The sequence below is a fragment of the Humulus lupulus genome, chromosome 7 (assembly GCF_963169125.1).
Source record: "Humulus lupulus chromosome 7, drHumLupu1.1, whole genome shotgun sequence".
Classification (NCBI taxonomy): domain Eukaryota; kingdom Viridiplantae; phylum Streptophyta; class Magnoliopsida; order Rosales; family Cannabaceae; genus Humulus; species Humulus lupulus.
Window position 1 is genome coordinate 189,556,378 of NC_084799.1, and position 13,812 is coordinate 189,570,189.

Here is a 13,812-nt window from a genome sequence, read left to right on the forward strand (position 1 = left end):
TTTGCTGCAATTCTAGTCAACTTCGTCGACGTACACCAACGGCTGACGACGGGATCCTTTGATACCGAATCTCTGCCCAGCCACGATTTTCGGCAAAAGATCTACTAAGTTGACTCCAGCTCCAGCAAATACGATGACGAAGAACCAGGGGAATGCCTAATAGCAACAGAGAACACCGACGACACCGAAGCTCTGCTTAGCTACCAATCTCGGCCAGGAATCCGGCACCATTCTCATCCAAGGGGAAGATCAGTAGACAGTGTAAACCGTAAAAATGTAAAAAAATTTGCTTCGACCTTACAAACGAAAAATAATCCCACCTCATCGTATAATTGTTATTTCTTTGCTTAATATAGTGCTTTATGTAAATTTATCAATTTTTAAGTTTTTTAAAATTTGACCATAAAATTTAAGAAAAGTATAATTCCATATTTTTGTAAAAGCCATAAAATTGAAAAATCCCCATAAATTTTTCTAATTCTTAATATCTGATATATGGCAAAACGATTTTGCCTTATTGGATTAAGCAAGAGACTTTATTGAGTGAGATTCCGAGTAGTGCTCCAAAAGATATTATCTGATTCTGGTTCATCTCTAATCCTATTGCTGGTTTGAGGTTAAAGAAGATAACACTTACTCAAGGGGAAAGCAGCAGCGATGGAGGTGAGTTGTTCTAATTATTTGGTATACTTCAAGATCAAATGCATGTTTATTTGATGAGATTGGTTGTTGCTCATCTTAGTTTTATCAATATTTTGTGAAATGATTGTGTCAAAATGCGTGAAAAATGTTGAGACTCTTGTTTTCTTCAGTACCAGTTTATTTGGAATATAAAGCAATTAGATTACGAATTGGAGAGATGCGTGAACAATTCCCAACTCATGTCTCCAAACCAAAACAAAGAAGAGAGAGAAAGGGAAAGAAAAACGAAATAATGAGCAATGACTATATATTAAATAACAAAATAGCAACCCTTATTTTTGTCTATGAAAGGCATGTTCATGAATGTGGTCACAACCATTAAGCAAATTAAACACAACAAAGAAAAGAACAATAAGCCACTAATAATACCTTATGCCTTTCCATTCTAATTCAAGCCAACCCCACATAGAAGTATAAGAATCATGAAAATGCCACGCAAGGATAAAGGAAGGGATGGAGAGAAAGCCAAAGTACATTCAACTTTCATTTGTGCTTTAAACTAGACAATATTACAAGAACGCATGTTATTTTTAACATCAAACCAAGCTGGTTCAATTTTGTTTATGCTTCCTTTTCTTTTTTTTTTCTTTTTTGTTTATTGGAACATAAATCACAAGGACCCGTGCTTATTTTCTATGATTCAAGAACTCGGTCGACGTAGTATTATTTTCAGTTGCACCTGGTATTCAGCTTAAGATGATTTTTTATGCAACAAGGGATCAGAAATGACCTGGGGTTCAAAGTCTGGTTTCAAATAACGAGCAAGCATCTCTGCATACAACTCATACCTAGCAGTCATTCGAAATCCCCACTTGTCCTTCAGTTGCCTGCAAAGGTTCAGGTCCATGTCCGAGATTAATAACCCGTCTCTACAGTGTGAAAGAGATGGACTGCATGAAGCATCTGGAGCTGAGAAAAAACTGGAACCATAGAAGTGCCCGAAGTCAGCATGTTGTGGCTTCCCATCACCCGAAGTGAATGGATTGGGGAATGTTTCAGTCCCAACACGGTTGATTGACCCAACAAAGTAACTATTTGCTATTGCAGCATTACGAGCCTACAACATCATCAAATATCATGTTAATCTATAGTGAAGTTACATAAAGATGGAAAACTAGAGTAGGAAATAGATAATTACAGAACATTGAAATATAAACAAGATTTGTTCATAGAGCCCCCTTGTAATTGTTGTCAGTAAGAGAAAACCCGTGAATTTGACAACATCAAAGCTGTCCAACTCTAGTGTTGGGGAATAACTAATATGATTCATTGATAACCATACACATGAATGTCCACATGTAGATATGTGAATTGTAAGACATGAGATGGTTTCATTTGCAGTTTTTATCTCATCAAAATAATGTGAAAAAAAAGCAGTCAGATTTTTATTGTAAATATTAGGAGGAATATTATTCTGGAGTTGATGAATGGTTTGCAGTCCTCAACTGAGCCAGGGATTTTGCTTATTCAAAAGGATAGTACTAGACATTTGACAAAGTATGATTTTTAGGCTGAATTAAATAATGGATGGTTTAATTTTAAATGAAATGGAGAAAGCTTGAAAGGAAAACGATTGAAGAAAGCATCCATAAGTTTGAGAATTCTTGAATTCTCAAACAAACAAGCAAAATATCAAAACTAAAATAAAATAAAAAATAAAAAAAGCAGCAAAATTCAGCACCTACCACGACTTAAGAACTAAAAAGAAATCACAAAGAAAGCAAAAGATCACACAATCAGACCCTTGAGTTAACAAAATGCCACAATCAGTATTGAAGCTGCATCTAGAAATTCTCCAATGGCACAATATGCCAGCCTGCAACTTCTATGAAATTTAGTTTAAGACCAAAAGTTAGATTCTACAAACTTAAATGATGAGATCACTCTTGAACAGAACCGTTTTCATTATGGTCCACAATTTTAGGTCTTGGTTATAACTCAAAATAAAAAATAAAAATTTATGCAAATGGTTCGGAGAGTTCAAGGGGAAAATATCACACAAACAGAAACTTAGTTAAAGAAATTAACCTCAATGGGCCACATCGGTTCACTTAGTTCACCAACAGTAGCTGAAGGATTGAAGACAATCTCTGCACCATTCAAGCCAAAAGCTAACCAATTCAAAGGGTGGTGCCTTCCATAACATATATTTACAGCAATTTTCCCATAAGCTGTCTCAAACACAGGATGTCCAGTAGTTCCTTCCATGTAATACGTGCTCTCATTGAAGTCTCCAACTCTTGGTATATGGTTCTGCTCAATAGTATTGTAATATTGATTTCAACATAGACGAATGCAAAATCCACAAAGCAATCAAACAGAGATGAATTTTACTAAGTTTACCTTCCGATGCTTGCCAATTATGTTGCCATGATTGCCAATTATGACAGCTGTATTCCATATAGTCTCTCCGTGATTAATATCTCTCTCAAGAATAGGACTCACAATAACCATGTTATATTTTCTGGCAAGATCTTGAAGAAATTGTGTTGATTCCCCATCAATAGGTTCTGCAAATTCACACCATCTCTTCTCCCGCGTACAAAAGGCAAAGGGCATCATCCACGCTTCCTGAATTAAGTTTCTATGAGTTCATGTACTTTTGCTAGAATAAGATAGAATATCACTAAAATTATTTTTTCACTACAAAGCCAAATGATGGTATGACCTACTTGTAAGCATAATATGTTTACTCCAGAAGCACCAGCAGCATCGATTATCAATTTTAACTTTTGAAAGATGGCCCTTTTTTGGTCTAAGAAGGCGGCAGTAGTCGGAAGAACTATAGAGTTTTGAATAAGACCAACCCTAACTACTCGAGGTTCTCTCAATAACTCTTTATCAGCATGAAAGCAGAAAGCCTGAAAGAAATTACAGATTAGCACAAAATATCAGTACCAGCATGGCAATTAAAATTTGTCAAGAGAAAAGGAATGGAAATCTTTTGAATAAATAAGGCAATGACCAACGAACAAAGTCAAATTGGTTTTCATTAACTTTTCAAATGTGAAATCAGCTTCAACCAAAGGGCTCCAATAATTGTTCTGGAATTTAAAAGTTTACTTCTAGAAGAGATGATCTCCACCAAAAAAAAAAAGGATGATGGTAGAAGAGATCCAAAGAGACTTTAATGTTAACACTGGACAAAGCAAAACTCGAGAAACACTCACGTGAGTTACAGAGTTAACCTGGTATCAACTTTCCCCAACACCTTTTCCTATATAAAGCTGTAAAGAATTCCCAAGAAAAAGTCAAAAGTACTTTCACATCACTATTTTTGTTCACGCCCAACTGGAACTATATTATGCCATACAATCAAAGCTTATAACTCGCCTCAAATATACCAAAATAAGGTGCTAGTACCACGTAAACAAAAGGGTGTTAATGGGCTGCCATATGAATGAGATGCACACCTGGAGATCAAAATTATGTTCTGAAGAGAGTGCTTTAGCAGACCCTGGGAGCACAGCAGTTTCAAGTGCCTTTGCACAATTGAGTCCCAAAAGCAAGCGGCTGACTTCCTGCAAAAGCAAACTATACGATTAAACAACCTTTGCTAAGCGAAGACACCAAAAAGAATTGTTACTTGCAGAAGTGTTTTCAAATGGAATGAGTAACTAAAATTAATCACACATTTTGCTTTGAACGACAGTCATCATTTCATGCGTGTATTAATACTGATGACTAAAGTTTATACACTGCAACAACAGTTGTACAACTCAACATAAACTAATAAACCTCTATCATCATTTGCAAACTACAGAACCAATCAACTCAAAAAGAAGTTCATTAGGCCACTTACCATTCACAATAATTATGTTTAACAAAAAAGATGAAAACCTACTTGCCTTCACAAGTATGCAAAATCTGGAACTCATTTTCTTTGTTAAAAACTAAGCACTTGTCCTAGGTCAGGGATTTTTGACACTCAAAACATATCAAAACCTTAAATACAGCCAATATAAGTAACTTAATCAATTCATTGGAAATTTCAAAGATTTGAATCATTACAAATAAAGAAAAGATACAGATTATAAAAGTTTCCGTGACTTTAATTATCCATGCATAGCAAACTCAAACTAAAATCCATTTAGGAAAGATAAATCGCCATACTTTTCTCCCTCTCTATAAATATAAATTGTTATAGTGGAAATTTCAGGACAAATTAAACCTCGTTGACTAATAGAGTTCAGAGCACTAGTGGTTACACAGCACAAACAAGAGATTGAAAACCATGAAAAAATCAATCGACACATTAATTCACGACCCAAAAATAAAACAATAAAAAGGAAGATGATAGAAACCTGAAATAGATGGGGTTTGAGATTGGCGGCAAGGAGATGGTGAAGTGAGTCGTAGCCACAAATTGATCCGTCAATGGAGGTCGACTGGGTTGGTTGCTGAAGTTCTCCATTTACAGTTTCAGTCTCTTCCTTTGCTGTTTCCATTTTCCCTATGTTTCCACTTCTTCTCTCTCTGCAGAAAGCACAGGAGGAGGAGTTGGTGTATGATGAGTCGATTGAGTCAGAAGGCCACCGAGGTTTGATGATAATATGATTCACTCCAAACGGCTTAACTGTTCTTTCGATTATTTTATTGGTTCTCTCCCATCCCATGTGTTTTTTATTTACGTATTTATTTATACTTTACTACTGAGACGACACGTCGTGTAGCATTTTACATAAACTAATCTAGCTCATCTACATGTCTAATTTTTTTAGTTTGAAATTAATTCCATATAGGATTTTTTTCAAAAATTTACAAAAAGTGTAAAATTTTAAATATTCTCCATTTAAAAAAAATAGATATTTTAGTTTAAATATAGGAACACAATTTCCTTTCTTTTGAAAATGTAGGAATGCCTTTTCTAACTTTAAATTAAGAACCTCAAATGTCTAATAACAAATGACAGCACAAAATAATACTCAAATATCAACAATAAAACAGATGAAAATAAAGCTAAAGAACAGAAAAGCAAATAAATGACACCACGTATTTTATAATGGTTCAACAAAAAAAAAATTGGCTTACATTTAATCCACTATCTTGTTTCTTTAATATGTACAGAGTAATGGAGTACAATACAATTGAACAGTCTTAAACTCTCAAATAGACTTTCTCTCAACCACACACCCGAACAGAACATTTTCCCAACAATTGTGCAACTCAATACAAAATTCTTTAACTCTTTATTCTTTCTATGTGTTGAGTTTAATTAAATATAATAGTTAAGATGTTTACACGTTCATATGCAAAATACTTAACGATTTTCACTTAAGGTGAAGTGAAAATATGAGATTGTTTAGAAGACATCTAAAAGTGATTTTTATGGGTCTAAAAGTGATACAATAAGGTATTCAAACATTATCAAAAAGTTTGGGAGCATTTGGAGGTGTTTTGAGACAAGTCTTGGAGTGCCAAAACAAAGGCAAGAGGCGACATGTCGCTTAGGGCTTTAAGACCCTAGTTGAGACAGACCAGGCGATGCTTGGGAAGCTCGGGACACAGGTAAGAAAACTGTTGTTCCCGCAAAGTTTGTATGCAGGGCAGGGCCCTATATAATTGTGTTGCAGGGCGTAACCCTTTGATTGACTTTATTCATGTTCAGTATCTGCTTTATTATGCTATGTATGCAATTGTGTGAATGTTCAGCAAGAGCCGGGAACGGGGCAGGCCGAGGTGGGCAAGGCCGGGAACGGCAAGGGGCCGGGAACGGTGTAAAGCATGTGAAGTGCAAGGCCGAGTGCGGAAAGAGGCCGGGAGCAGCGTTTAGCACGCGGGGTGAGAGTTGCCAGGGCGAGACCCTAAAGGATACCTAGGATATCCTTACGGTGCAGATTGCGAACTCAGGTCCTGGTAAAGCGCCTGGGACGGAATGGCCGTATTTGTATAGCCTATCGATGGCCTGTTTATATGCTAAATGTTTGATATGCGTATGTTATATGCTTGTGAGGGTTTTCTTGCTGGGCTTCGGCTCAAGGGTGCTCTGTGGTGTAGGTAAGGGCAAGGGGAAAGTCGATCAACCATGAGTACGGAGAACGTGATGCGGCGCGTACATGTTTGTCCTGCCTGACTGCCACAGCCAGGGGTATTTTGGGAGATGTTTGTACTGAAACTAGATTTTGTCGTTTAGCTGACTCTGATTATATTTTTGAGTTGTAAATATTTCTAAACAGTATTTTGGGATCCCAAATGTTAAACGTTTTATGACTTTCAGTAAATAGAATTATTTTCAAAGTTTATGACTCTGATTGTGGTTTATTCACACTTTTGCCTTAAAACGTCGATTAGCGAGTTAAATACACGTTTTAAACTCACTTAGTAACGACTCTAAGGAAGTAGGGTGTTACATTCTGGGAAGTTTTCCCAGGAAGTGTTCGAGTGAGGACAAAGCACGCTGGAAAGACTCGTGTTGGTTTGTAGGGCCAGTCGTCATTCCAGGAAGCAGCCATAGTGACATGGGGCATCACAAATGGTATCAGAGCCTTGACCCAGCCAGAAATTTGGCCGACGGGGACATCGAACCCCTAAGAGAGGGTGATTGTGACAGTTAGAATCCTTGATCCACAGGGGGAAAGACCGGGTCAAAGCTGTGCAATCCCACATCTCTTGAGGAAGGTCAAGTGTGATGATTCTAAGACTGTGTAGGTATGAGACTACACAGTCTAAGAAGGCTTAAATGGATTGATGGATACTACCTATGCCAACAAGATGCATCTTCTTTTTGGTAGCCCATCACTTGAGAACTCCAAAGTTAAGTGTGATTGACCTGGAGTAGTCTCATGATGGGTGACCTCCTGTGAATTTTTCCTAGGAAGCGTGTGAGTGAGGACAAAGCACGCTGGAAAGACTCGTGTTGGTTTGTAGGGCAAGTCGTCATTCCAGGAAGCAGTCATAGTAATGTGGGCATCACAATGACATTATACATGAATGTGTTGGGGGAGAGTGAGATAACACCACCTCAAAAAATAGAATCTACACAAAATTTGGATTGACAAAGACTTAAAATAGATTGAGAAAGAACATGCAAACCCAAGTAGATCAATGGTGTTCTTCAACTTTGATGAAGCTTCAAAACCCTAAGCAAGACCACCACTTTGAGCAAATCAAAACACAAACCAAGGCTTATACACGTTGCAAAACGCTGTCTTAATACTCTATTTCCCAGCCACCATGGATGCTTGAGGCCTTCTTTTGAGGAAATGAGGATTGATATTGAACAAGCCTTCAACTCTCAAAGTCAAGCACTTTCTTGGAGAGTTCTTGGAGAAAAACTAGAGATTCTTGGAGCGAGAGAGAGAGAGAGAGAGGGTAGAGAGATTCAAGAGAGTGGTCAAGTCTTTAAAAACACTATTTTGACCCTTATATAGAGTAGGCATGTCATTAGGTCTAACCAATAGGATTAGACTTGAAAAAGACGTCATTGGGAGCATTTACATAATTTCACATACTACAATAGGCGACACGTCGCCTGCATGCAGGCGATGCATCGCTTGTTAGGGTTTTTTGAAACCCTAGGTTTTAGGCGATGTCTCACCACTTGGGTGGCAACGTATCGCCATCCTCTCTGACTTTGGACACTTCCAAGAGTCCTAAAAATGCTCTAAATGCAACCAAACTTTTTGGGAACCCTTAGATACTCTCATGTATCACTTTAGACCCAAAATTGCATTTTATAAGTGCCTACAATTGAAGCTCAAATTTCACATCTTCATTATGTGAATTTTACTAAGTGATTATACCTTGCTTGTATTTTAACACTTATCATTTGTATTTAACCAATCATAACAGAATGCACTGCACGATACACTTCACAACAAAAATGGAATAGCTGAAAGAAAGAATAAGACTTATATTGTGATGATTAACTCTATGATTTTACATGCTAAATTATGTTATAATTTTTGGGGTGAAGCTTTGCTTGTTACGTGTCATATATTGAATCAAATTCCTATGAAAAAGCACAATGTGTTCCATATGGGTTATGGAGAGGAAAGAAGCCTAACCTATGCTATCTTAAAGTGTAGGGTGTTTTGCTTATTGCAAGAGCACGAAGCCTAAAAGAACCAAGTTGGGTCAAAGGGCCATAAAATGTGCATTTTTTAGCTATGCCTCAAATAGCAAGGCCAATAGGCTATTAGAATTAGAGTCTAATGTGATAATTGAATCAAGAGAAGTGGAGTTCTTTGAGAATATGTTATATTGTGATAGCAACTCTCAAAAACCCACAGGTGTTGCAGAATCTCTTAAAGAGAAAGATCCAAAGGTTGATGAGCAACCAATTGCTTAAAGAGTTGGGGTCAATTGAGAAATGTTCTCAAGTAGAGATACTCTGCAGTAGACTTGAACAAGTCACATGGAAATTTCCTATGATTCTTCAAGTTGAGGATGATCCCAAAACCTACCAAGAAGCAATGTCTTCGAGAGACTTTGTTTTTTGGAGGGAAGCAATAAATGATGAAATTGATTCAATTATGTCAAACCACACTTGTGAATTATTATACCTTCCACAAGGTTCAAAACCAATTAGGGGTGCAAGTGGGTATTTTGGAGGAAATATCACACCGATGGCACATACAAACCTTCAAAGATAGATGAGTAGCTCAAGGGTTTAAACAAAAGGATTGAATCGATTATTTTGACATGTATGCACCAATTGCTAGGACAACCACAAAAATAGTTTTGTTTTCCTTATCATCAATAAATAACATTTATGTTCATCAAATGGATGTCCAAATGACATTCCTAAATAGAGATCTCGATGAGGAGATTTATATGGAACAACTAGAGGGTTTTGTTCTGAGGAGAAATAAACAAAAATTGTGTAGGCTTGTTAAATCATTATATGGTTTAAAACAAGCATCGAAACAATGGCATGAGCAGTTTGATAAAGCTATTGTTTCGGATGCGTGTAGACACAATAATGGACAAGTGCTTATACTCTAAGACTTGTGATGGCTATGTCATCTTGGTGTGTCTATATATTGATGATTGTTGATTTTGAGTAGTGAGATGAGAGGCATAATGGAAATGAAGAGATTTCTATCTTCCACTTTCTAGATGAAGGACTTTTGAGAGGTCGATACCTTCCTTGGTATAAAAGTGAGAATAAATAGTAGGGGTGATGCCTTAAGTCAAGCTCACTTTGTTGAGAAAGTGCTTGACAAGTTTAGTAATCTCAAAATCAAAGAGGCGAATATACCATTTGATTCAAGCATAAAACTTGAAAAGAATAATGGTAGAGCGGTAGCTTAACTTGAGTATGCAAGTGCATTAGGGAGTCTAAATGTATGCCACTCATTGTACAAGAGCGGATATTGCATATGCGGTTAGTAAACTAAATAGGTTTACCAGTAGTTCAAGTATTGACCATTGGAAGGCAAATTGAGAGAATTCTAGGGTGCCTAGAGAGGACCAAGAAGCTAGATCTCCAATGTTTTCTATGATACTTAAAGGATATTCCAATGCAAGATGCATATCAAGTGTGGGAGTAATCTCTTCACAAGTGGTTGGGTGTTTATGCTCAAAAGAGGAGCAACTTCGTAAGGCCCAAGGAAACAAACATATATTACACTCAACCATGGAGAATGAGTTTATAGCTCTAGCAGCAAATGGCAGAGAGGCTAAGTGGCTTAGGGATTTCATGAGGAATATCTCAATGGTGATAAACAAGCCACATTAGCTAGAGCTTATAATGACATGAGAATTCTAGACATATAAGTCTAAGACATAAGTATGTGAGACAATTGATTCGAGGAGGAATCATATTGATCTCATATATAAAGACAAGTGAGAACTTAATGGTTTCATTTACAAAAAAAAACCTGAGTTTCACTTCAAAAGGGTGTTAGGAACGAGTTTCCTAATACGCAGCGGAAAGGTGGTGGGTTGGCCTAGTGTACAACAAATTTTTTTGTAACATATTTAAACTACCTTTAAATATACGGATCCATTAATATACACACATTAATCATAAGCAAGAAAAGAATAGAAAACATACCTCTTGATGCCTATCAAGTGTCATTGCTATCTTTTCGTAATTTAAACGAACTTCCTATCTAATATGCTTTCAGGTACTCACACCAAGATCTTCCACAACGTTCTCTACACCTCAAGAAGTGTGTGGGCACTTAGAGAATAAAGGATAGTTAAATTCTAATTCTACTTGATGTACTCAATACATGAGATCAAGAGAATAGGCCTGAGATTGGTTCTTTATCTTTTTTAGGGAGAGAGAAAAATATCGCTCTTTTCTTTAGAGCGAATAATAGAGTGCCTTCTTATTTTCTGATAAGTCTAACTTAAATAGAAAATATTTAAATTTTAAAAAATAAATCTATAACCAATTTACCATTTATCTTTTAATTAATTAATTATCTCATTAATGAAAATATCAAAAAACTAACTTTTGAATTTTCCATTAATTAATTAATTAAATAAATAAATATGAAAAATCTATCCCTGAAGAACTATGTAGTACACGCCTGATATCGCCCCATAAACTCCTAAGCGGTCGCAGTAGTAATCGGGCTATGTCGTATCCACAGAGAGGCAAACACAACTAAAAATTTGATTAGTAAATAAAAGATAAAAATAAAGTAGAATTGAAGATACGGATTTTGTGAAATTAAAATTATAGATTCGAGAAAGCGATCAGATAAAGAGCATGGCAAGGTAGAGATGCAGTGTTGTAAATCCTATTCTAATATTGATATTAATTCAATACACAGTTGCAATTCTACACCATTAATTGCAGCTGGAAGATGTATATGTTAACAACACAAATTAAATAATCTAGATTAAATTGAATTTAACTCCAAATTTCATAGCATATCATATTATATATCCAAGAGCGACAAAATACCACTGGCAGAATGCAGTAAAAGACATACAATATAACAAATATACTAAAATAAATTAACAATCTAAGTTACATAAGAAAAGCATGACTGAACTTATGTAAAAGATGCTAAATAATTTTAGAAAAGAAATTAGAAGACGAGAAACAAAATAATTAATGAGATATGGAAATGAAGCATAAGAATAATCAATATCAATATTGAGAATGAAAAATACAACAACTACACTCTAACCTAACCAATATTTATAAAATAATTCACTCATTTTTGTCACCTAAAACAAGCAAAATTAAACTAGAAATAAGAAAAGTAACAAAATAACAAAGTGTATTTTTCCCACTCTATAATCTGATGATTTTTTCCCTACATTTGGTCCTCTATTTATAGTGAAAATAGGACCCAAAATGTGTAAAATCGTGTACAATATAGTGAGAAAATGGCTCAAAAAGCTGATGAAAATGGGAAGTGGCTGCTGGTAAAGTGGGGAGACACGGTCAGAACATGGCAGGCTGAGTGGCGAGGTGGCAGGCGGCTGGTCGGCACGTGGGGAGCAGCTGCAGGCAGGCAGGTTGGCGCGAGACTCGTGGCAGCAGCTGGTTGGCTCGGCAGGCTAGCGCGGGACGCGTGGCAGCATCTCGTTGCTCGGTAGGAGGCATGGCAGGCGCGCGTCAGGTGGCAGGCAGCTCGTCAGACGGCTTGGCTTGGCTCCGTGGCTCGGCTTGGACACGGCTGGCGTGGCTTGGCTGGCCGAATGGCGGGCTGCCAAGTGGCAACATGGGGGAGCAGCCATTGCTTGGGTTTGGGCTCCATTTTGGGCCTAGTTTTGGGCCATTTCATCTTCAAAAATGTCATTTTCTTCATGATTTCTTCAATTTTAATTCTTTCTTTCTCCTTTCTTTTTCTTTGTGTCAAAAATATATTTTATTTCCTGAAAATTAAACACAAATTAAATTAAAATTAATATTTTCAAATATAAAATATATGACAATAAATCAATGAAAATATTAATTAAAACTTAATTAATTTTACACTTTAAGATTAATAAAATGATATTTTTGAGCACTAATCAACGCCACACACAGTCCACCGTGTGTGTCGTGTACCACTCTATATTTTAAGGATAGTTGATTTTTCCATAATTATTTAATTATTTATTCAAACTACCTTATCAGATAAAAATCCAACAACTTGATAATTAATTCAAATTTGAATTAATTATCTTTTTAACTAATTATCAAATATAATTAATTATTTGAATAAATATCAATCTTTTAAATCCAAATCTAATTTGAACTTATTAGATTATTATCTCCCACTCAATTAAAGATATTTAATTAATTCTACCAATTAATTAAAACCAATTTAAATTAAATAATAATTTTGGAATTAAATATTTAATTTATTATAATTTCAAAAATTATAATTAATTAATTATTTAATATAATTTCGAAAATAAATTTAATTATTTAATATAATTTAAAAAATTACATAATAATTAAATTTTAATTAATTTTGTTAATCATAACTAATTTGTATTTAATTAATTAATCACTATTATCATATAATTGCATATTTGGCCCGAAGAACAAATTTCTTCTTAAATATGTCTTTCAACCATTTTTCCCTTTATTTGAACTCTCGCCTTGAATAATGTTGATAGAGTCGTTGTGGGGACCTATAATTCCAAGCTCTAATAAATTTGAGATTATTAATTAAACTATTTAATTAAATAATATTAATTTATTCATCTCATAATTACTCCACTATAAATATGAGAATGCACTATTGTAATTATAGACATTTCATTTACTAAGTACTTTATAAAATAAAGCGTCCATTGATATAATCATTACATACAAATTAACCATCTAATCATAATTCATAATTAATCGGCAATAAAATTACCATTTTACCATTTTAATTATATCTTGTTTCCTTAAGTATCATTGACTTTATACTAGTGAAGGTTAATTCATAACTAAATTATGAATTTGAGTTCAATAACCTTTTCAGTCCCAAAAGTCAACCCTTAAGAGAACCATTATTCAATCTCTTATGAGAAGGTATAGATTTCATATCTGTATACTATGTCCCCCAGCCATTTACATTAATGAGTTCCCAAAATAAAAGTTTCTAGCCTGATCATTCTGACAGATTTTTGGGACCTGAAACTCTTGAAGAATCTTTTCCATTCTTTGGTTATGTATGGAAAGATCGAAATAAAATGACTACAATTTTGGGTATTCACTTA

The 13,812-nt window shown here is 35.3% G+C and overlaps 1 protein-coding gene across 1 annotated transcript; it reads right to left on the reverse strand.

The window, feature by feature from the left end:
- Positions 1-932: 932 nt before the first annotated feature.
- Positions 933-5,311, reverse strand: LOC133788957 (beta-ureidopropionase). Its single transcript, XM_062226643.1, has 6 exons — positions 5,007-5,311; positions 4,116-4,223; positions 3,375-3,563; positions 3,046-3,273; positions 2,731-2,955; positions 933-1,759 (listed from the first exon to the last, which is right to left on the reverse strand). The coding sequence occupies exons 1-6, from the start codon at positions 5,148-5,150 to the stop codon at positions 1,394-1,396; spliced, it is 1,260 nt and encodes a 419-aa protein (XP_062082627.1). The 5' UTR covers positions 5,151-5,311; the 3' UTR covers positions 933-1,393.
- Positions 5,312-13,812: the final 8,501 nt, after the last annotated feature.